The sequence below is a fragment of the Henckelia pumila genome, chromosome 2 (assembly GCF_033568475.1).
Source record: "Henckelia pumila isolate YLH828 chromosome 2, ASM3356847v2, whole genome shotgun sequence".
In the NCBI taxonomy this organism is placed as follows: Eukaryota; Viridiplantae; Streptophyta; class Magnoliopsida; order Lamiales; family Gesneriaceae; genus Henckelia; species Henckelia pumila.
The window spans coordinates 183,314,094-183,340,669 of NC_133121.1; the positions used below are offsets into that span (position 1 = coordinate 183,314,094).

The window sequence follows — 26,576 nt, forward strand, 5'->3', positions numbered from 1 at the left end:
TAACCATGTAATTCAATTAATTCTCAACAATAAAGCATGCTCGCATGGAATTAAGTATACAGTTAAATAATTCAAACACATGCGAGGAGCCAATACACGCAGACTCGATCTACCCGCTCACTCTAGTTCAACCAAGAATCTTATCGCTTTGATACCACTTAATGTGAGACCTAGTTTCTAATCAACTAATATCGGACAACAATCGATAATTAAACAAGAAACCAAGATTAGAAGCACAGTACTAATCGAATTCTAAACCGGAAGTACAGTACTAATCGATCAAGGAAAATATCGTTAGTAGATAAAATAAGAACAGATCTTTCGGCTCAGAGCATCAGCTTCTGCATTCAATTCTTCGGATAGACATAGATTCCAAATCAAAAATTCTTCATTATCTCTAATCATCTTATCTTCCTCATATTCAGTTCATACGGCGAAACCAGTACTACAACTTCCAAGATCAGGAAGATTACCTAAATCTCCTCATAAGAAATAGATGTTAGATCTTCCAACCAATAAGATCGTTGCGAGCTCAAAATCCAGAATCAGACATTGAGTCTCGAGCGTCTTCAGCTGTCTCGATGCTCAAGCTAATAAGTGATTCTTCCGAACAAGAATATACCTCAAATCTCAATAAGAAGAAGTGCAATGAACTGAAGATCATCAATACAAAAAGAATAAAGAATGTTGAATGCTGATCAATCACTTCTTCGAATCAATAAGAACTGGTCTCATAAGATAAAATCTAAACAGAAGAACATAATCTGCTGAGTAATCGGCTCCACAAACGATAAGAATCCCTCGACAAATCAGGGACAGAACTCAACATCTTCAAATCTCTGATAATGAAATCGATCGAGATCAATTAATATCTGCTCTGGTCTTGAGGTGCTCATCAGAAATTCCATCTCCCGAAAGAATGATCGAGAAAAGACAACTCGATCCCATCAGAGATCAAACGTCGATAGAATAGCATAACTGCTCGACACACAATCCTGCAAACAACTCTCACAGACTCTACAAGATCAGTACGACTCTTAGAACGAATAAGAAATCCATCGATACAAATAATCACGAATTCCTCTAAATATCTCTGAACGATTCGGCTCTTAAAATTGTAAGCACTGTAGGAGCATCCTTCAATCAAACGGAATGACAAAATTCACAGTGGTCGTACCTTGATCTGAGTATGGTCTAAGGAACACTAACTCTTAATTCTCAACTGCGATGTCCTGATCTCAAGTCAGATTTATCTCCGATCTGACGAATCAAAGGCAATCCGAGAATCTAATCCGGATCAACGTTGGCCCACTCTATAACCACTGATATATCAACCAATTTGGGTTACAATTCAGGACATCGACTGCAGCATCGAGAATTCCTCCGCAAAATTCTGTAATAACGATTCATTTACAGAACAAAAACCAAAGAATTCCTTAAACTCGATAATTCTCACCTGAGGGTTTCCACTCGTCTATCGACTCAAGTTTGAATCTGACAATTTTTTGAAAATATTCCTCAGATGCCCTGTACTTGGTTAAACAATTCAATGGATAATAAAATCAAAATCCGACAACCTAAGTACCATACTGTTAAGTTCAATCTTATTCTCATTCTAATCAAGAGTTGCGACTAGAGTAACCCAAAATCTCAACAAAAATGGAAAGCATCAATATCTATCATTCAAAAGGCAGAAAAACCCAACTTTAAATGGTTACCTGACGTATCATCTCCAGGCGCATTCCGAGTCTACGGATCCTCATTCAGAGCAAAGACTAAGGTTTGTTGCATCGGAGGTTGATTCATATTCGGATAACCTCCAGGTCGATTCTGCTGCGGCGGCTGGAAGGAATGAACCACAAAATCTTGTCGCCCCTGGTGAACCATCGGTCTAAAAGAACTCCCAATCCGAGATCCAATGGCATCACGCTGAGGACATCTCCTAGCATAGTGTCCTGTCTGATGGCAGATATAGCAACTACCATAAATTCCAAGACAGTGCTCGTTGGGGTGTCGACCTCCACAATTGTTGCAAGATACTCATGAAGACCGAGAACTCTGTCCTGAACCAAACTGTCCTGATCCAGTGGAGCTAGAAGAACTGCTCCCCGACTTTTTGAATTATTTTCCTCTTGGTTGCAAATGATCTCTTGCGGTACTTTCTCTATATCCGGTCGATTTCTGGAATGGGATCTGCCGAATAAATTCAGCTTTAAATAAACTCCAAGAAACAACCGTACCTTGATTTTCCAAGGTTTTTCTTCCTCGAAATCCACCAACCTTTGGCCATCCCCTGAATTTGGTACACGACTAACCGAATTCTACGTTCATCGATGTAGTCAAGAAATTCAAACAACTGATCGATTTCTTCTATCCAATTCTCGCACTGCACAGCATTCTCATTACTCTTCAGAGTTGGTGGGTTGAACGACTGAAACCTCATCAAAAGTGTTTCCATCGGTGTCGGATTGACATCCATTCTTTCAGTCGCAGAACAAAGCTATTCTTTCGGGGTTCACTTTCTGAATGTTTCCTATTCAAAAGTTCGCCTGGAAACATTTCTCATAATCAAGAGAATCAAGACACCATTACCTCAAAATTCAAGCATTCGATGTCCAACAATCTTTGTTCTGATTACTCATGTGATTCGACGGAATCCGGATTCAAACAGTAATCAAATACAGTTCGTATTTCAAATAAGTCATGCTTACTAATTTGAATCACATAATCATTTAATTCAAATGATTCATGGAATAATAAAGCAGGCTCGCATGATATTTAAATAATCATTTAAATAATCCAATCACATGCGAGAATTCAAATCATGTGGACTCGATCTACCCCGTTCACTCTAATTCCAACCAAGATCTTATCTCTCTGATACCACTTAATGTGAGGACTCGGATTCTAATCATCTAATCTCGAATAATAATAAATAATAGATCATCCAAAAGGCAAAGAATAAACCAATAAAATTAATCGCAAATTTTTTTTAAATGCACGGACCCCGTGCCACCTCCGGATAAGGGTCCGGACATACGAAAAATTCCGAAACCAAAACAGAACACCCACGAACCCTTACAATGACCCATGAATGGACCCCTGCACAGACCCCGTGCATACCTCCGTGCTAAGGTCCGTGCCTAAGAAAATCGGCAAAAATACCTGTACGCGAGACCGAGGACACCCGGACCCATGCACAGAGGCATGTCCAGGGTCCGTGCCCTGCTGCAGAACCAAAAAAAAAAAGGCAAAACAGATCTTATTCCAACCCCAAATTCTCAAAACTCAATATAAAACATTCATAAACCAACACATGATAGTTCTAAGGTTTTACAACCATCGAACTAGTAGAACATGCATCTATTCTAGGTTCCACGAATCAATATACAACAAGTACAACGAGTTCGAATACAAGTTCGACTTCTAAACCAAGCGCTCACTTCTATCGTCAAAATCTCAGTCTAGTCATGTTGCCTCTGACTCGAACCTGCCCCACCTGTTTCCAAGCACACATACAAAGACAAGACAACAACCGGATAAACCGGTGAGAATAATATTCCCAGTAAAAGAGACATAACATATAATTCAAGTAATATATCAAATCCTGATAGATATATATATATATATATATATATATATATATATATATATATATATATATATAGCAGCAAGACAAGAATTCCATGCAATCTAAATCAACTCCAATACTCAAACCTTAACAACATGATTCAAGATGCAATACAATGCAATGCATGTCTTTAAAGTTTGGGTTCTCAAATCTGATAATCAAAGGAAACGGTTCTCTGCTCTATTTGGGATACCGAGGACAAAATATCACGCAACTCACCGACTCTCCCGTTCGAGGTGGAAGGTGCATATTTCAATCCTCTAGACTCTGGGGGATCTACAGAGAGTTTATCGACAATTGGTAGAAGTCTGTCCACCAATGCAACTCGACTATAATCCCCAGAATGTCTAATTCTCCGGGGCCGTCTATCCCCTTTTAAATCAAGAATTCAAGCTCAATATGAATGCAAGTGCAATTAAGAAAAACATTCAACATATATTTCAAGTGACATGCAAGTATGTGATTTCTTCGAAACACTCGAATCAAGTCGGATTCGAGTCACTCATTCCATTCAACTCAAAGTCGTCTCTTACCTTCTCGATTCGAAGTAGCTTTCCAATCTCGATCAAGCTACAATAACAATAATTCCAATCAAAATACATACAACTCAATTCCAAGAATGAGATCGACTCGATACCAAACCTCGATCAATTCTTCGACGATTCAAAATCTGCCAATTCTGAACTCTACGATCTTCAATCAAATTTGTACGGAGAAATAAAAAATTCAATATCAATCCATCCAATCCAAATTAAAACCGAAATTCCAATAAACACTTCCAAAATCTAAAAATTCAAACCGACGACATAATGGCTATAAATTCAACTATCTGAAATCACAGACAACAATATTTCAATCTAAAAAACTCAAATCAACCAAAATTCAACCATTTCCATCCAAACCCATCAAATCCCAAAACACCATTCCGAATTATACCTAAAAAAAATCATAACAATTTCAAACGACTTTCTTTTTCCGATTCGACTTCAAATATACGATCTATCTCAGCTCAAGAACGACATATCCAAAAATCATATAATTCTAACAACATCCCAAAAACGAAGTATACTGGATCGAAGAAAAAACTTACGGTAGAACGGAGCTCTCGCAACCGTGATCGCGAATATGCCTTCAGAATGGATTTCTATCGGACGGATCGAGCTCGGGAAGAAATCTGGAAAGCTTGGGAGCTCACGTTAATGGAGGAATCGGCTTGGGAGGCGTGGAGGAGAAGGAGAATATGAAGACCCACGCCTCTCTCTCCTATTTTATATTTAAGACCAAGTCAAATTCTCAAATTTCTCTTTGGTCCCTGAATTTTCAAACAATTGCAGTTTAGTCCCTTTACACATAACAATTAAATCCTCGAATTTCTTAATCTCTGATATTAATCTTAATCTCCTAAAATATCGATTATGCTAAATTTTGGGGCGTTACAGTATGTTTTACGATCTTGTAAGTGGGCTTACATATGCTTTAAAACGTTATGTATTGTTTTAAAATTAGGTCGTACACCATTTCGTTCATATTTGTTATGTATAACTTCGTCCTATTTGGATTGTTCATACTTTGTACAATAGTTATTCAGTTTCAAAATCTGGTGTACACATGTGTCGAGTCCTTTGATTTGTATATGTCTAGCACATCTTTCATTCGTTCATTGTGATTTGAATCGTCGAAACAAAATTGTTATGAATTGAATTTGAAGTGGAAGGATATATGATATGATATGGTCATGTACGATGGGTATAAATTGTACCAATAGCCCCATATGGTGGGTTTAAAACCGTACCTATGGCCCTGTAAGATGTGTATAAACCGTACATATGGCCTTGTACGATGGATATATTGTACCAATGGCCTCATACGGTGGGTATAAAATCGCAGTATTTTCATAACCGAACCGGTGATCGAACTGGTATACCTAAAAAAACGGTCCAACCGGTCGGATCGTTTTAACCGGACGGCCGAACCGGAAAACCGTTTATGTAATATAATATAATAAAAAATAATATATTTTGAATTTTAAAAACTAAAAAATATATATAAATAGACAAAATATATATTTTTATAGTTTGAAAGCAAAATAAATATGTAAATATATTCAAAATTTCAATTATAGTTCTAAATTATTTAATTTTAAAAAAAACCAATAATTATTAAAATAATTTTTTTAATGAAGTACAAATTCCTAAAAAATCATGTATATATATAAAAAAATATTAAATTTAAATTTTTAAAAATAAAAAAAATTAAATTTAAAAAAAAATAAAAAAAATTCAAAAAATCGGTTGGATCGGTTTAACGGTTATTGGCCGGTCCAACCGGTTCTTGACCGATTTTGACCTGTTCTGACCGATTAGACCGATTTTCCGGTTTTTGGTGAAGTCCAGACCGATTCGATGATCGGTTCCCGGTCAAACCGGCCGGTCCGGTTCTGAAAATAGTGTAAAATCGTACATATGGCCTTGTACGATGGGTATAAAATCATACCAATGGCCCCTGTTTGGTAAAACAGTAACCTCGCCTCTTAGAGGAGTAATATATAGGGGACAAAAAACAAACCATGGATAACGAAATGAATTTTTAGTGTCATCCATATGTTTATGTTATTTCTGATGCGATTTGATGTTGCATTTTAAATTCTGTTTCCGTTATATTTTTGATTCATTTCGTGACACGTCCTAAGACATGCCACATTCAAAATCGTATTTATAGGTATTTTGATATCATGTTCAGCTAAATGGTTTACAATATCATATATTTACATTATTGTCGTTTTTGACTTTTTCCCAAGCTCCGTTTGAACATTGTTTATGTCTTATCTTGACTCATGTTGTGACATGCTCTGAGACATGTCACGTTCAGAATCATTTTTATGTATATATATATTCTGTATTTTGGTGTATGAATATCCCCATTTGCAGAGTGTTTTCTCATACACTCACCCTTTACTTTCTTCCCCATATAAGAGCGAAGACCAAGTGGATGAAGATGAACAAGACATGTTTTTGGGTTGGTATCGAGTTTCAAGACGTGAAGACTTCTGAAATTTGTTTTTATTTTAATTTCCCTAAAGTTATCGCTTCCGTACTCGTTTTCTTATTGTAAAGACAATTTTGTTTTATGAAATTGACTGGCTTTATGGTCTTTGAATGAACTACGAGGCCTATTGTTGCAATATTAAATTGTTTAACAATGCCGATGTTGTGTCTCGGTCTCGGGACGTGACAATAGCAAACATTGGAAATGTGTCTATTACGCGTCCCACTCATTAATAAATGGCCTACGCCTGTAAGTAATAATTGAGACGCGTTAATATTTGCGATGGTTTTAATAAAACCATCGTAAATTTTTTTTCTATAAATTTCCTCCCAAACTCATAGAAGACATCAATATTATTTCATAAGCTTCCAATCTCGTAGACTTGAGTCATTAAGATTCTTTTTCTTTTTAATTTTTTTTTTTCTTGGATTGTTTTATATTACGCCGTCACATCATACCTTCTTATCTTCCACATATTCAAAATGCGGTACGTAATTTTGATCCAAAAATATTTTCTTCTTAATTTAAATATTTACAAATATTTCATAATGATTATCTTTTATGAATATTTTATTTATGTCTCTTCTAATTTCTCCTTATCATCTTTAATTAATTATTAGTTCATTATTTACATTTAAGTAAATTAATGATTTTAAACAGTTAATTTCCTTTATTTCAATATGAAGTTATATTGTTGTGTATATGATTCGTAAAATCTATTATAAATTGTTTATTTGATTCATCTATATGTGTGTATTGTTAAATATATATGAGTGCTTTTGTTTTTTGATAATCATTTAAATTGGTTTCATGAATATCTTATTTCTTTCTGTGTGTGAGTGTGTGAGTGTGTGTGTACATGCCTCGTCGGTTCGGTGTGATTGTAGATAATTAAATAAATTTCGTTGTATTTTGTGATTAAGTTTGATACGGAAATATATACTCAAAAATTTTATATACATGTGTGTCTGTGAAATGGTTTTTAACAGATGTTTCGTTAATAACATTTGTAAATTATGGTGTAGGATTAAATGGAATACTACAAGTTTGATGGATCGGCGAGTAGTTAATGGATTTTTAACTGATGATTTCATTAATGGGGTGGAGTTATTTGTTGCTTTTGCCAAAAGTATTCCTACATATATCGGATAGTCGAATAAGGTGTCCACCCAACCAAAATAAATGTCAGAATCTAACTTACTTTGAAGAGGACACCGTTAAGATACACATGTGCATATATGAGTTTATTCCTAATTACTACAATTGGTTCTAGCATAGGGAAGAATACATCCGTCCGTACTTTCTAGGAGTTAATATGAATGCACCAACTTCATCTCGAAGAAGACTTTGTACGACCACGAGGGCAGAACCACATCACTTTGTGACATCAATCGATCCAAACACATTTACTGACATTCAAGATCAATTTTAATTCGAAAATCATCCTTAAGATTTACAAAATGATAATGAGGAGGAAGAGGTCAATGAGGATCCTAACGCCAATATCGTCGAGTAATAGGATCCCAACATCAACGTAATCAAAGATCCCAATATTAATGTCATGGCTCTATATGAAATGATCAAATCGACGGAGAAGGAGATTTGGGAAGGGAATCCACACGGACATACCTTGTCGTCTATTCTTGCAAAATTGTTGAAGATGAAACATGAGCATAACATGTTTGAAAGAAATTATAATGATGTGTCAATTAGTGACTGAGTTATGTCTTCTTGATCACAATATTCCAGATAGCTTTTATGCAACCAAGAAACTCATTAACGATTTCGGACTTTCGGTCGAGAAGATTGATTCTTGCAACCACAACTGCATGATAAATTGGGGACCAGATAGTGAGTTAACTGAATGTAAATTTTGTGAACATCCACGTTACAATTTCGATCACGTGGATCTCAGAGGAATAAGAAAAAAAACCCGTACAAGAGGATGTATTACTTCCTAATCACTACTCGTATTCAAAGGTTGTATGCTTCAGATGCTACTGTGTCACCACATGCATTGGAATCATGAACATGTGTATGATGGGAAAACAATGACTCACCAGTTAGATTCACCTGCTTGGCGTAATTTCAATGAAACACACACAATTTTTGCATATGAAATCAGGAATGTGAGATTAGCACTTTCTGCTAACGACTTCCAACCTTTCGGCCAGATAGGCCAGCAATATTCTTCGTGGCCTGTGATTTTGACTCCGTTTAACCTGCTGCCTTGGATGTGAACGAAAGACGAGTAAATGTTAATTCTCATTGTACTCGCTCCTGGTTCCAAAAACCCCCCAAAGAGAAATGTTTTTCTGCAACCACTCATCGCAGAACTTCAATCACTTTGGTACGAAGGAGCTGTTACGTACGACATCCATTCTCGTACGAATTTAAATTTAAGACAACTGTGATGTGGATGATCAGACCATACGCAATGCTATCCAATTGGATCGCAGCTAGTAAACAAGCATGCCCACATTATATGTCAGACTCGGAGACAATCACTCTTCCACATAGTAGGAAAACATCTTGGTTTGAAAACCACATAAAGTTCCTTCCCGATGGTCATCCATTGCGCCATAGCAGAAACTTGTTCATCTGTGATCAATCCGTGTTGCATACTACCCATCCAAAAAGACCATGATTTGATTTATATGATGAGTTAGGTTATATGGGTTTAATTCTAACTTCATACGAAGTTGATGCTGAAGAAACAAATAAAGAGTTATGCAAAATGCTTCAATTCGGTTGGAGAAAGAGAACTATTGTAGCGACCCGACCCGGATTCACTACCTAATCAGAGTTAAGAGCATAATTAAGCATGCATTAAATCAAATTGATGCGGAAGACTAAATACAAGTAGACCGGTAGAATACAACCGGCTAATCTAACTCGATTTATACAACCCAATCGAATTACTTTAGATAAAACCTACAGCTAATCCTGCTGTCTTCAAGATCACTGGCTACTCCAGGCTCCTGGTGCTCAATCCTGAACCTATACCTGCCCCATCGAATAGGGTATCCAGATACACAGAAAATACTGGACGTGAGCTCTAAGCTCAATACGAAAGCACGGATAAACATACAAATATGATGCATGCAAATGACCGGGTATCCATATCTGGGATAACTGTATACAAACTGCTCAAACTGGCGCCTGGGATATAAGCTCGTCACATCGGGGTAGCTAACCACTGTGTGCGACCACTCATTCCCGAATCCCGGACGCGGACCACGGAGTCCTCGAGGTATCAGTACCTAAGGGTACTCGATATCAAACGTCCTAACAGGGCTGAGCAACCCTAACTGGCTCATCTCGAAAGATATACAGATGTACAGGCACAAGATGATATGCACATGCCGCATAACAATAATAACATGCAAACACATAAATGCAACATATAAGCATGCATATCCGCTGGCAATCTCAGTCAGTACTTACGTACCTTTCTAAGGCAGTCCTAGTAGTCCCACTCTAGGTTCCAAGCCTATCATCAAGTCTACAATGCAAATACCCATGCCTCATTCAATAAGCTCTAAAAGTCTTAACTAAGCTATTGCATACTCTTAAATAATTTAAGGAGACCATAGCTATACCTGCGTCCGTCGTCAGCCCTTTGTTGTAGATAGCCTCAAAACTTGGCCACAACTCCGCTACGACGCCTGGATTTCTATGCCACTTCCGGATTTCCCACGGGACACCTAGAATTCCTTAGATCTGAGTTGAAGGCTAAGGAATTGAGAGAGAAGAGAGGAATGGTGCACTTCAAAAATGAGCTCGGCACCCCCTATTTATAGACGGCGATCGGAGCTTTCGAACCGCGATCGGAATGTTCGAACACGATCGGAACGTCCGATCCTGCCATCGGAGCTTCCAATCTTGCATTATCCGCCACGTGTCAAAATATCACTGGTTGACTTCGGATAGGGCGATCGGAGCTTCCGATCCCGATCGGAGTTTCCGATCCTGCCACACGTCATGCATGACGTAATATCGATCGGAGCTTCCGATCTCACCTTCGGAGCTTTCGATCCTTTAGATGCCAAATTGGTTTATTTAACATAATTAATCTCTTAATTACCAATTTCGGGTACGGGGTACTACATTCTCCCCCACTTAAGATATTTCATCCTCGAAAATAGATCTTAAGTACCGAATGCAATACAAGGTACAGAAACATTCCTTATTCAAATCAAACGTTACAACCGAATACAACTCAAAATTGAAATCAAAACAACTCAGGATGGTCCTCACGCATCCTTTCTTCAAGCTCCCAAGTAGCTTCCTCAGTGCCTCGGCGCTGCCACTGAACTAAAACCAAAGGAATGACTTTGTTCCGTAAAACCTTATCCTTATAATCCAAGATACGAATAGGTTTCTCAGCATAGGTCAAATCCTTGCTCACTTGAACCTCAGACCACTGCAGAATATGAGACTCATCCGCCACATACCGTCGCAACAGTGATACGTGGAACACGTCGTGAATACTGGAAAGATGCGGTGGCAAAGCTAGTCGATAAGCGAAATCGCCAATGTTCTCCAAGATCTCAAACGGACCGATAAACCTGGGAGACAACTTGCCTTTAAGACCAAATCTGAGAATCTTACGAAAAAGTGACATTCTCAGAAATACTGTCTCCCCCACTTCTTTCTAGAAGAATGGAGTATGACAAGTCGCCCGTACAACGCCTCAACAGGTGTCCTCCCAATGCTACGATGGTACCTATTGTTGTACGCGAACTTAATCAATGACAACTGATCTGGCTAAACTGAACCAAAAATCCATAGTACACGCCCAAAACATGTCCCCCAAGGTATGGATAGCGCTCTCCATCTGACCATCTATCTCTGGATCATATTCAGTATTTAAACTAAAAGCAGTGCTCATAGCATGCTGGACACTCCCCCAGAATATGGAAGTAAACCTAGGTCTCGATCGCTGACAATGCCCACCGGCATCCATGAAGTAGAACGATCTTTTGGATGTGTAACCGAGCCTTACGATCAATAGAGTGCTCTCGACTGATCTTCGAATACCCACTGTTCCTACGAACCTTAGCAGTGATAGTTCCTTGTCAAGTATACCACTTGATACCGACTATCCCTCTTGCTAGAATCAGTTCGTACTAACGAGAAGACCAGATACAACCAATCCCGAAAGTTCCTAGCATTGATAGACTTACATTCCGTACTTATTTTTTTCGATGCTGACTAATATTCTCAAAGAATATCACCACTATAATGCTGAACACATAGATGGGACCGCAACATCTACAACATTAGTAGTCTAGATTAAAGATCACCACTATCTCGTCACTCGAGATATCAATTGAATTCGCAACACTGGTTATCCAACCATAGATAACAATCCCAAGTCACACTTGACTTGCTACCAAGATGAACAAAACTAGTTCACCTCAACCCTTCGCGCAATCTGGTAGCGCTTATCGTGTACGCCCAAATTACCCGACTCAATCAGATAAACAAATAACGTAGTAGTGTGAGTAAGGATCGTTCCCACGAGGAAAGGTAAATTTAAAAGTGTTCTTTGAAAAATACTAAAATAGTAAAAAGGGGGGTTTGGGAGTTGAGATTAACTAATGAAGCTTGTAAGCAATTAAAATTTACTAACATGCAAAATTAAATAAAAGACCCAAGAAATCAATAAGAAATAAGACTTGGTATCGGTCGACTACACACTTGATATTATTTATTCAATCATTGATCATCTAAAAATAATTAATCCTATCAAATATTTATCATCGGAAATTTAATTCCTGTTTCAACTTAATTTTAGTTAACTAAACACAAGCGTTCTAAGTTAACCCTTACCCCATAGACTAACCCAATACCAGCGATCAGATTTAAATCCACGGTAGCATTCAAACTAGTAAAGCTGATAAAGCTAGACAACACATACACAAGCGGATGAATTTAGCCTAGTCAATTATTATTCCCACGATTTAGCAAATTCAACAGCAGAAAATATTAATCGCAGTTGCTTCGCAAATTAGAGGTTTCAAACAATTACGGATTTGAATTCTAATTTAGATTTTGTTTGTATAATGAAATTCTAAGATGGCCAATCTAAAAATCTCATACACAAGCATATCAATCAATTCAGAATAATTCTTGATACTTGATAGAAATCAAACATTGGAAATCAAAATCTCATGAATAAACTAAATCAAGGGTCTTGTCTTCCTCAACCAAGTATTAAAGTTTAGCCAACAATACCCATGAATTCTCTACAAAAATTCATGAGAGAAAATAAAAAATAAGAAAAGAAGGGAGAAAACCTAGCCGTCCACAAAGAGTTCTTCGCGTTCTAAGCGTGTAGAATAATCTGATAATCTCCCTCAAAAACGAATTAATTCTCTAATAAAAGTCTAGAGCCTTAATTAAAAGAATTTCCCAAAATTACAAATTTTTCCCGCATCAGACCCGCGCGCTCGATCCCACAATTCCCAGGATCGAGCGCATGCTAAATATTCAACTCTCTGCCTTTAAACTTCCTTGCGCTCGCTCGATCCGGGATTTTCACCCGATCGAGCGAGAGATCTTGAGCATCCTACTGCCTTCAGAATTACATGACCGCGCTCGATCCCAAGAATTTCCAGGATCGACCGCATGCATCCCTGATGAAAAATTCTGCTCTGCTGTTTTCTTTGGACGCATGGACGCACTTCGATTTCTTCGATCAACAAAATAGCACTTCCTACACAATGAATAAAAATTAAGTTAAGAAGCTCAATGCATGACATAAAGTAAAACTAGAATAAAACACAAACAATGACACAAAATGCATGCAAAACACTAATCAAAACGACACTAAAAAGGCAAACAAAATACTACTATCAAATACCCCCACACTTAAACCTTGCTCGTCCTCAAGCAAGTTATGCAAAACAAAATATAAACACAACGAAAACATAAGAAAGGACAAATCACGCATACCATAGCCTCAGAGAAAACCACTTTCATCTAACAAATAAGTTCATAGCGACTCTCAATCATCAATGATACACCTTCAGTCGAATGCGAACGTGTGTGTGTGCCATGTTACCCCAATTACATGCAACTTCAAAAGACAAAGTTTCAAGACTGTTCGCCGACCTTTTAAACAATTCAGTGTAAGCTACACCATCAAGAACTCTCCTCTCAACAATCATTCAACACAACACAACTTTCTTGAGAATAATTACGCACCTCCGGATTTTGCACCCGGTATTGCAATAGCCCCAATAATTACCCGCAAACTTAGCTACAACTAAGACAGGATTAGAATTTCAATCCCCTCGTCTATAGCCCGGATGGAGCATCAACACCATTTTATCCGCATACTTAGCCTTGATCTTGCTCTTTTAGGATTTAAATCCTGTCAAGGCCCGGATGGAGTTGTACATTTATTATTTTTTTTTATTTTTTTTTTTAGGTACGCCCAAGATCATAGGTGTCACATCAAAAAATCATCAAGGTTCAAGAAACTATCAAGTTTCACAGACACCTATTGCCGTGCAATGGTCCAACAGACATCCACGATATCTAATACATCGCTACACTTCACTGGTTAAACATGCGTGCTTAAGAATATTCAACAAACAACCTACAGTTTTTTCATATCCAACTAAGAGTCAAAAAAAATTTCAAAAATTAACATTTTTCAACTATCTCATCATAGGCTAGAAATCATCCTTTACTTATACACAACAAAACCTCATGACACAATTTACAAACTATATGCAAATACGCAACAAACATAATGCAAAACAAACAACAAAACACTGAATGCACCCCCCCCCCCCCCACTTAAACGAAGCATTGCCCTCAATGCTCGAGAACTAAACTAAACAACTAACAACACAAAAGAAAAAAAATGAAATGCAAAGAAAAAAATAAAAAGAAAACTCCCCAGGTTTATGGATTGGCGTCCGCCCCGTCCTCATCATGCTCTGGCGGTGGCACTGGGTCGACCCATGGGAACTCAAAAGATGGCAGAAAAGGAACAGCTAGTTGGAGTGTGGTGGGATCAATCCCTAGTCGCTCGGAGATGCCACGAGTGATATAATCTAGCACCTGAAAATTTGCAGAAGTGGCTGCATTGAACATGTTCTGGTGCTGCGTGAAAGCGGCCATCTCTTGAACAGTAACTGCAGTTGAGCGGCGTGGAGGTGGAATAGGATGCACCTGCTCGTGCACCGCCACAAATTGGTCATCCACCAGAAATAGGCTCCGCCTATAAGCCCTTTTTGCATCAACGACGGCTTGATCAATGGGTTGCATTGGTTGCAACCATTCCTCGTCTGCTCTAGCTTGCACACCAGCTCGCAAGCATAGCTGTGTAATGATCATAGGAAAGAAAAGACCGGATGTCCTAGAAGCAACCGACTGTCGTATCTGAACATGAATAACTCGACCCACATTGACCGGAAGTCCGACATCGAGAGCATATAGCAATACAGCACGCTCCACATGTACCTCACTTGTGTGTGAGATTGGCATTAGACGGCGGCAGAGGAATGCGTACCAGGTGGCCGGATTCACAAAAAGATATTTCTCTTTGAAGCACTTGTAAGTAATCGGATCCAACCAAGCAGCCCCGGTAAAGCATAGCTGAGCAAGGATCTCGTGAACATCCGGGTAAAGGGCAGCGCTTTGGAATAAACTATCATCGACATCTGGTGTTTCGAGCATGGCATTCAGCTCAGAGGCTGCGTATGAAACCAAAGTGCCCTGGACAAAGGCCTTGCCATCCGTCCGCTCTGCAGCATTAGCATAGAATTCCCTAACAAGAGGGACAATGGCTGGAGTGGGTTGCTTACAGAACGTTCCCCACCCACGTGCCAAGACTTGAGCCGCCACTTCGTTTACAGTCACATCGAGATCAAAACCCCTCCCAGTCAACGCCTTTGTTTACGGTCGTTGGCTCGACTGAATGTTGCAGTTCCTCAGGGTGGTTTAAATTTGGTTCCTTTGTCCACCTTCACCCATTTAAAACATTTTCCAGAAAATTTTGTCCCAAGCATTTGCTGCGTCAATTTCTTGGAGGTGCTAGCTCCTTGACCCCGTTTCTCTTTTCTCATGGGCATCATTTTCGCGTTATCAGGAGGACATTTTGTCGCAGTTTTTAGTGCCTGCATATCATAGAAAAAGTTTTCAGCAGTAGAAATTTCAGCAGGTGTTACAAGAATATTAACAACACTTTCACGGGCAGGAATTTTCAGGGTATCAAAAATATCAAATTTAGCAATTTTTCCATCGAATTCCATCGTGAGATTACCGTTATCAACATCTATGATAGACTTAGAAGTTTTCAAAAATGGTCTCCTAACAAAATAGGACTATTCAATTCATTACTTTTCATGTCAAGAACATAGAAATCAGCAGGAAAGACCAAGTCACCAACTTCTACTAAAACATCTTCTAACAAACCCCTTGGAAAAATAGTAGATCGATCAGCCATTTGGATAACAATATCAATTTCATTCAAAGGCCCAAGATTTAAGGAAGCATAAACAGAGTATGGCATGACGTTAATAGATGCTCCTAAATCTAGCATGGCCGTATCAAGCTGAACACCTCCTATTTGACATGGAATCGAGAACATACCTGGGTCCTTGCATTTTGTAGGTACCTTTCTTTTAATAACGGCAGAAACCTGTTCTCCCAATTCAACTTTCTTACAACCCTTCAAATTTTGTTTTCTTTTCGCAGTACATCTTTCAAAAATTTAGCATAGCGAGGTACTTGCTTAATAGCATCTAACAGTGGAATGTTTACCTCGCATCTACGAAAAGTTTCATAGAGCTCCTTTATCCCCTCATTTTTCCTAGAGTCCTTTAAAGCTAAGGGAAAAGGGGCTACAGGTTTATACTCAGACAAAGGAGGAAACTTACCTCTCAGTGCTTCTTTAGGAATGGGCTCACGCTCCTTCACCTTAGATTATTTTTCCCTTTCAGTCTCTACCGGTTCTTTGACCAATCCGTCTTGAATCTGCAGCTCCTTTCCACTCCTCAAAGTGATAGCACTCACGTTCTCCTTCGGATTCACCATTGTTTGTGAAGGCAAACGGCTGGAATTTTGTGCTTCCAACTTGCTAATTGCTGCAGCGAGCTGCCCCATTTGGGTATTTAAGTTTTGGATGCTCGTCCTGGTGTCCTGTTGAAAAGCCAAGGTATTAGTGGCAAGATTCTGAACTATGTTTTCAAGAGACTCACCTGGCGTAGGAATCAGAGGACGCTGTGGTGGAGGGTACGGCGGCCTATAAGCTTGATTTGCTGGAGGATTGCCATATCTGAGGTTTGGATGATCCCTCCAACCTGGATTGTATGTGTTAGAGTAAGGATCATACTTCTGCTGAGGTGGCCCTGGAAATCATCCTGCTGCATTGACGTGCTCCGCAGATCCCTCTTGACGAGTGGGACACATGTCAGTTGCATGTCCCACTTGAGTGCAAATTCCACATACCCTTGCAATCTGTCCATTCCCTACAGCCATATGTCGCACAAGAGACGTCAGTTCGCTCAGTTGTTGTTCAAAGGAAGAAACGTTTACCTCGTTACTCTTCCTTGGTGCAGGATCACTTCTGTTGGTGCCAAATTGCTGAGAATTGGCAGCCATATTTTCTATTAAGTTCCTCGCTTGCACCGGAGTTTTGTCCAAAAAAACTCCTCCACTAGCCGCATCCAGCATACTCCTGTCATGAGACAACAACCCTTCATAACATTATTGAATTAGTAAGTTTTCACTTATCTGGTGTTGTGGGCAGCTAGCGCAAAGTTTCTTGAAGCGCTCGCAATACTCGTGCAGTGACTCTCCCATCTGCTGTTTGCACCCATAAATTTCTTTCCGGATGTTTGCTGCTCTAGAAGCTGAAAAGTACTTCTCTAAAAATATTCTCTTCATCTCAGTCCAGGTGGTGATGGATCCAGAAGGTAGGTAGTACAGCCAATCCTTAGCAGAACTCTTTAAAGAGAAAGGAAAAGCTCTGAGCTGAATCTGCTCCTCTGTAACTCCATGCGGTTTCATGCTTGAACACACCACGTGGAATTCCATCAGATGTTTGTGCGGATCCTCACCTGCAAGACCATGAAAAGCAGGCAGTAAGTGTATCAGTCCAGATTTCAATTCAAAATTAGCATTATTTTCTAGAGTAGGGAAAGAAATGCATAAGGGCTGTTGGTTTGGATCAGGAGTGCCCAATTGTCTCAAACTCAGATTAGCGTTAACAGCCATCTCTTCTTCTGGGAATGCAGCTCGAGCAGCTTTCTCTTGTTGTTTCCTACGAAGTTTTCTCCTTCGCGTAAGCAAGGTTCTTTCTATCTTTGGGTTGTATTGAAATTCTTCTTCTTCTGAAGATTCACCTGAAAGCATGAACAAACCAGAGTAGCACTACGAGGAATAAATAAAAAAAATTAAAATTAAAAATAAAAATAAAAAGAACACAATAAATTAACACCGTTCCCCGGCAACGGCGCCAAAATTTGGTAGCGCTTATCGTGTACGCCCAAATTACCCGACTCAATCAGATAAACAAATAACGTAGTAGTGTGAGTAGGGATCGTTCCCACGAGGAAAGGTAAATTTAAAAATGTTCTTTGAAAAATACTAAAATAGTAAAAAGGGGGGTTTGGGAGTTGAGATTAACTACTGAAGCTTGTAAGCAATTAAAATTTACTAACATGCAAAATTAAATAAAAGACTGAAGAAATCAATAAGAAATAAGACTTGGTATCGATCGACTACACCCTTGATATTATTTATTCAATCATTGATCATCTAAAAATAATTAATCCTATCAAATATTCATCATCGGAAATTTAATTCCTGTTTCACCTTAATTTTAGTTAACTAGACACAAGCGTTCTAAGTTAACCCTTACCCCATAGACTAACCCAATACCAGCGATCAGATTTAAATCCACGGTAGCATTCAAACTAGTAAAACTGATAAAGCTAGACAACCCATACACAAGCGGATGAATTTAGCCTAGTCAATTATTATTCCCACGATTTAGCAAATTCAACAGCAGAAAATATTAATCGCAGTTGCTTCGCAAATTAGAGGTTTCAAACAATTACGGATTTGAATTCTAATTTAGCTTTTGTTTGTATAATGAAATTCTAAGATGGCCAATCTAAAAATCTCATACACAAGCATATCAATCAATTCAGAATAATTCTTGATACTTGATAAAAATCAAACATTGGAAATCAAAATCTCATGAATAAACTAAATCAAGGGTCTTGTCTTCCTCAACCAAGTATTAAAGTTTAGCCAACAATACCCATGAATTCTCTACAAAAATTCATGAGAGAAAATAAAAAATAAGAAAAGAAGGGAGAAAACCTAGCCGTCCACAGAGAGTTCTTCGCGTTCTAAGCGTGTAGAATAATCTGATAATCTCCCTCAAAAACGAATTAATTCTCTAATAAAATTCTAGAGCCTTAATTAAAAGAATTTCCCAAAATTACAAATTTTTCCCGCATCAGACCCGCGCGCTCGATCCCGACAATTCCCAGGATCGAGCGCATGCTAAATATTCAACTCTCTGCCTTTAAACTTCCTTGCGCTCGCTCGATCCGGGATTTTCACCCGATCGAGCGAGAGATCTTGAGCATCCTACTGCCTTCAGAATTACATGACCGCGCTCGATCCCAAGAATTTCCAGGATCGAGCGCATGCATCCCTGATGAAAAATTCTGCTCTGCTGTTTTCTTTGGATGCATGGACGCACTTCGATTTCTTCGATCAACAAAATAGCACTTCCTACACAATGAATAAAAATTAAGTTAAGAATCTCAATGCATGACATAAAGTAAAACTAGAATAAAACACAAACAATGACACAAAATGCATGCAAAACACTAATCAAAACGACACTAAAAAGGCAAACAAAATACTACTATCAAATACCCCCACACTTAAACCTTGCTCGCCCTCAAGCAAGTTATGCAAAACAAAATATAAACACAACGAAAACATAAGAAAGGACGAATCACGCATACCATAGCCTCAGAGAAAACCACTTTCATCTAACAAATAAGTTCATAGCGACTCTCAATCATCAATGATACACCTTCAGTCGAATGCGAACGTGTGTGTGTGCCATGTTACCCCAATTACATGCAACTTCAAAAGACAAAGTTTCAAGACTGTTCGCCAACCTTTTAAACAATTCAGTGTAAGCTACACCCTCAAGAACTCTCCTCTCAACAATCATTCAACACAACACAACTTTCTTGAGAATAATTACGCACCTCCGGATTTTGCACCCGGTATTGCAATAGCCCCAATAATTACCCGCAAACTTAGCTACAACTAAGACAGGATTAGAATTTCAATCCCCTCGTCTATAGCCCGGATGGAGCATCAACCCCATTTTATCCGCATACTTAGCCTTGATCTTGCTCTTTTAGGATTTAAATCCTGTCAAGGCCCGGATGGAGTTGTACATTTATTATTTTTTTTTTTTTTTTTTAGATGCGCCCAAGATCATAGGTGTCACATCAAAAAATCATCAAGGTTCAAGAAACTATCAAGTTTCACAGACACCTATTGCCGTGCAATGGTCCAACAGACATCCACGATATCTAATACATCGCTACACTTCACTGGTTAAACATGCGTGCTTAAGAATATTCAACAAACAACCTACAGTTTTTTCATATCCAACTAAGAGTCAAAAAAAATTTCAAAAATTAACATTTTTCAACTATCTCATCATAAGCTAGAAATCATCCTTTACTTATACACAACAAAACCTCATGACACAATTTACAAACTATATGCAAATACGCAACAAACATAATGCAAAACAAACAACAAAACACTGAATGCACCCCCCCCCACACTTAAACGAAGCATTGCCCTCAATGCTCGAGAACTAAACTAAACAACTAACAACACAAAAGAAAAAAAATGAAATGCAAAGAAAAAAATAAAAAGAAAACTCCCCAGGTTTATGGATTGGCGTCCGCCCCATCCTCATCATGCTCTGGCGGTGGCACTGGGTCGACCCATGGGAACTCAAAAGATGGCGGAAAAGAATCAGCTGGTGGGAGTGTGGTGGGATCAATCCCTAGTCGCTCGGAGATTCCACGAGTGATATAATCTAGCACCTGAAAATTTGCAGCAGTGGCTGCATTGAACATGTTCTGGTGCTGCGTGAAAGCGGCAATCTCTTGAACAGTAACTGCAGTTGAGCGGCGTGGAGGTGGAATAGGACGCACCTGCTCGTGCACCGCCACAAATTGGTCATCCACCAGAAATAGGCTCCGCCTATAAGCCCTTTTTGCATCAACGACGGCTTGATCAATGGGTCGCATTGGTTGCAACCATTCCTCGTCTGCTCTAGCTTGCACACCAGCTCGCAAGCATAGCTATGTAATGATCATAGGAAAGAAAAGACCGGATGTCCTAGAAGCAACCGACTGTCGTATCTGAACATGAATAACTCGACCCACATTGACCGAAAGTCCGACATCGAGAGCATATAGCAATACAGCACGCTCCACATGTACCTTACTTGTGTGTGAGATTGGCATTAGACGGCGGCAGAGGAATGCGTACCAGGTGGCCGGATTCACAAAAAGATATTTCTCTTTGAAGCACTTGTAAGTAATCGGATCCAACCAAGCAGCCCCGGTAAAGCATAGCTGAGCAAGGATCTCGTGAACATCCGGGTAAAGGGTAGCTCTTTGGAATAAACTGTCATCGACATCTGGTGTCTCAAGCATGGCATTCAGCTCAGAGGCTGCGTATGAAACCAAAGTGCCCCGGACAAAGGCCTTGCCATCCGTCCGCTCCGCAGCATTAGCATAGAATTCCCTAACAAGAGGGACAATGGCTGGAGTGGGTTGCTTACAGAACGTTCCCCACCCACGTGCCAAGACTTGAGCCGCCACTTCGTTTACAGTCACATCAAGATCAAAACCCCTCCCAGTCAACGCCTTTGTTTACGGTCGTTGGCTCGACTGAATGTTGCAGTTCCTCAGGGTGGTTTAAATTTGGTTCCTTTGTCCACCTTCACCCATTTAAAACATTTTCCAGAAAATTTTGTCCCAAGCATTTGCTGCGTCAATTTCTTGGAGGTGCTAGCTCCTTGACCCCGTTTCTCTTTTCTCATGGGCATCCTTTTCGCGTTATCAGGAGGACATTTTGTCGCAGTTTTTAGTGCCTGCATATCATAGAAAAAGTTTTCAGCAGTAGAAATTTCAGCAGGTGTTACAAGAATATTAACAACACTTTCACGGGCAGGAATTTTCAGGGTATCAAAAATATCAAATTTAGCAATTTTTCCATCGAATTCCATCATGAGATTACCGTTATCAACATCTATGATAGACTTAGAAGTTTTCAAAAATGGTCTCCTAACAAAATAGGACTATTCAATTCATTACTTTTCATGTCAAGAACATAGAAATCAGCAGGAAAGACCAAGTCACCAACTTCTACTAAAACATCTTCTAACAAACCCCTTGGAAAAATAGTAGATCGATCAGCCATTTGGATAACAATATCAGTTTCATTCAAAGGCCCAAGATTTAAGGAAGCATAAACAGAGTATGGCATGACGTTAATAGATGCTCCTAAATCTAGCATGGCCGTATCAAGCTGAACACCTCCTATTTGACATGGAATCGAGAACATACCTGGGTCCTTGCATTTTGTAGGTACCTTTCTTTTAATAACGGCAGAAACCTATTCTCCCAATTCAACTTTCTTACAACCCTTCAAATTTTGTTTTCTTTTCGCAGTACATAATTCTTTCAAAAATTTAGCATAGCGAGGTACTTGCTTAATAGCATCTAACAGTGGAATGTTTACCTCGCATCTACGAAAAGTTTCATAGAGCTCCTTTATCCCCTCATTTTTCCTAGAGTCCTTTAAAGCTAAGGGAAAAGGGGCTACAGGTTTATACTCAGACAAAGGAGGAAACTTACCTCTCGGTGCTTCTTTAGGAATGGGCTCACGCTCCTTCACCTTAGATTATTTTTCCCTTTCAGTCTCTACCGGTTCTTTGACCAATCCGTCTTGAATCTGCAGCTCCTTTCCACTCCTCAAAGTGATAACACTCATGTTCTCCTTCGGATTCACCACTGTTTGTGAAGGCAAACGGCTGGAATTTTGTGCTTCCAACTTGCTAAGTGCTGCAGCGAGCTGCCCCATTTGGGTATTTAAGTTTTGGATGCTCGTCCTGGTTTCCTGTTGAAAAGCCAAGGTATTAGTGGCAAGATTCTGAACTATGTTTTCAAGAGACTCACCTGGCGTAGGACTCAGAGGACGCTGTGGTGGAAGGTATGGCGGCCTATAAGCTTGATTTGCTGGAGGATTGCCATATCTGAGGTTTGGATGATCCCTCCAACCTGGATTGTATGTGTTAGAGTAAGGATCATACTTCTGCTGAGGTGGCCCTGGAAATCCTCCTGCTGCATTGACTTGCTCCACAGATCCCTCTTGAAGAGTGGGACACATGTCAGTTGCATGTCCCACTTGAGTGCAAATTCCACATACCCTTGCAATCTGTCCATTCCCTACAGCCATATGTCGCACAAGAGACGTCAGTTCGCTCAGTTGTTGTTCAAGGGAAGAAACGTTTACCTCGTTACTCTTCCTTGGTGCAGGATCACTTCTGTTGGTGCCAAATTGCTGAGAATTGGCAGCCATATTTTCTATTAAGTTCCTCGCTTGCACCGGAGTTTTTTTCACAAAAACTCCTCCACTAGTCGCATCCAGCATACTCCTGTCATGAGACAACAACCCTTCATAACAGTATTTAATTAGTAAGTTTTCACTTATCTGGTGTTGTGGGCAGCTGGCGCAAAGTTTCTTGAAGCGCTCCCGATACTCGTGCAGTGACTCTCCCATCTGCTGTTTGCACCCATAAATTTCTTTCCGGATGTTTGCTGCTCTAGAAGCTGGAAAGTACTTCTCTAAAAATATTCTCTTCATCTCAGTCCAGGTGGTGATGGATCCGGAAGGTAGGTACTACAGCCAATCCTTAGCAGAACTCTTTAAAGAGAAAGGAAAGGCTCTGAGCTGAATCTGCTCCTCTGTAACTCCATGCGGTTTCATGCTTGAACACACCACATGGAATTCCATCAGATGTTTGTGCGGATCCTCACCTGCAAGACCATGAAAAGCAGGCAGTAAGTGTATCAGTCCAGATTTCAATTCAAAATTAGCATTATTTTCTAGAGTATGGAAAGTAATGCATAAGGGCTGTTGGTTTGGATCAGGAGTTCCCAATTGTCTCAAACTCATATTAGCGTTAACAGCCATCTCTTCTTCTAGGAATGCAGCTCGAGCAGCTTCCTCTTGTTGTTTCCTACGAAGTTTTCTCCTTCGCGTAAGCAAGGTTCTTTCTATCTCTGGGTTGTATTGAAATTCTTCTTTTTCTGAAGATTCACCTGAAAGCATGAACAAACCAGAGTAGCACTACGAGGAATAAATAAAAAAAATTAAAATTAAAAATAAAAATAAAAAGAACACAATAAATTAACACCGTTCCCCGGCAACGGCGCCAAAATTTGGTAGCGCTTATCGTGTACGCCCAAATTACCCGACTCAATCAGATAAACAAATAACGTAGTAGTGTGAGTAGGGATCGTTCCCACGAGGAAAGGTAAATTTAAAAGTGTTCTTTGAAAAATACTAAAATAGTAAAAAAGGGGGTTTGGAAGTTGAGATTAACTACTGAAGCTTGTAAGCAATTAAAATTTACTAACATGCAAAATTAAATTAAAGACTGAAGAAATCAATAAGAAATAAGACTTGGTATCGGTCGACTACACCCTTGATATTATTTATTCAATCATTGATCATCTAAAAATAATTAATCCTATCAAATATTCATCATCGAAAATTTAATTCCTGTTTCACCTTAATTTTAGTTAACTAGACACAAGCGTTCTAAGTTAACCCTTACCCCATAGACTAACCCAATACCAGCGATCAGATTTAAATCCACGGTAGCATTCAAACTAGTAAAACTGATAAAGCTAGACAACCCATACACAAGCGGATGAATTTAGCCTAGTCAATTATTATTCCCACGATTTAGCAAATTCAACAGCAGAAAATATTAATCGCAGTTGCTTCGCAAATTAGAGGTTTCAAACAATTACGGATTTGAATTTTAATTTAGCTTTTGTTTGTATAATGAAATTCTAATATGGCCAATCTAAAAATCTCATACTCAAGCATATCAATCAATTCAGAATAATTCTTGATACTTGATAGAAATCAAACATTGGAAATCAAAATCTCATGAATAAACTAAATCAAGGGTCTTGTCTTCCTCAACCAAGTATTAAAGTTTAGCCAACAATACCCATGAATTCTCTACAAAAATTCATGAGAGAAAATAAAAAATAAGAAAAGAAGGGAGAAAACCTAGCCGTCCACAGAGAGTTCTTCGCGTTCTAAGCGTGTAGAATAATCTGATAATCTCCCTCAAAAACGAATTAATTCTCTAATAAAAGTCTAGAGCCTTAATTAAAAGAATTTCCCAAAATTACTAATTTTTCCCACATCAGACCCGCGCGCTCGATCCCGACAATTCCCAGGATCGAGCGCATGCTAAATATTCAGCTCTCTGCCTTTAAACTTCCTTGCTCTCGCTCGATCCGGGATTTTCACCCGATCGAGCGAGAGATCTTGAGCATCCTACTGCCTTCAGAATTACATGACCGCGCTCGATCCCAAGAATTTCCAGGATCGACCGCATGCATCCCTGATGAAAAATTCTGCTCTGCTGTTTTCTTTGGACGCATGGACGCACTTCGATTTCTTCGATCAACAAAATAGCACTTCCTACACAATGAATAAAAATTAAGTTAAGAAGCTAAATGCATGACATAAAGTAAAAATAGAATAAAACACAAACAATGACACAAAATGCATGCAAAACACTAATCAAAACGACACTAAAAATGCAAACAAAACACTACTATCACAATCCATGACACATGCGATAAACCAACGAATTTACCCTATAGATCTCGGTCGATTCCAACACCTCAATGGCATAGCACATCAGAACGTACTGGGAAATCACCGACAACAATCTCACTAGACTCTGAACACAGTCTCAGCTGTCGTATCATCCCACGAACAAACAACTGATATCGGCCTGCTAATGCTCATTGAATTCCGCAACACTCGTCAGATCACAATTTAACAAAAATCCTCCGAGAAAACTGCTGGAAATGCCTAAACAAGCATTCGGCTAACAGTTCCATAACTGTAATCCAATAGCATGGAACAATTCTATTTCCAAAACTGGGTCAACCATTGCTAATACCAAGCAATGTTCAGATCAATTATGTCTTCTCTTACCGAGAAGATACTCTTCCTGAAACGTCGCTAAGTCTGAATGTCTCTGCTTACCACTGATAACTTTACCCGAGTTATCGAACTAGCCATGACTTACCAAAGTCAAAACATGCAATCACCTCCCGTGATCTATCGAACTTGAAAGTCCAAACGACTGCACTCCGAAAATCTCAACCACCCGAGAATCCTGAATGCAAATAATTCTCTTACTGTTCCGAGACATTTACTTAAAGGATCCAAACTCATAAGCACGACGGCTTATAGTATCGTCCCAAGTATCTCTCGGTTCATTATATCTTAATTACTGATCCGCTCAACCAATCGACCTCGTCGATAAGTTGTGACTATCACACAACTTGTCAGTACCAACCAAAATATGGCAACCATCCGCCAGGTCTTGGTCATTTGAAATCTCACATGGCTCGATCAATAATCATGGTCTCACGGCCATGCGTCCGCATATCCCAAATACTTGGAATCAAAAGAATCACAGCTGATTCAACTCACCTATCTCTGACAAAGTCAGACAATAGCTATTAGTAGTCACCAGTACCAA

General features: G+C 39.2%; 1 protein-coding gene across 1 annotated transcript; it reads right to left on the bottom strand.

Annotated features, from left to right (window-relative positions):
* Positions 1-15,995: 15,995 nt before the first annotated feature.
* On the bottom strand, positions 15,996-16,804 carry LOC140879131 (uncharacterized). The gene is made up of 3 exons (XM_073282787.1): positions 16,649-16,804; positions 16,430-16,519; positions 15,996-16,340 (listed from the first exon to the last, which is right to left on the bottom strand). Exons 1-3 carry the CDS (start codon positions 16,802-16,804, stop codon positions 15,996-15,998), a joined length of 591 nt encoding a protein of 196 aa, XP_073138888.1.
* Between the last annotated feature and the right edge of the window lie 9,772 nt (positions 16,805-26,576).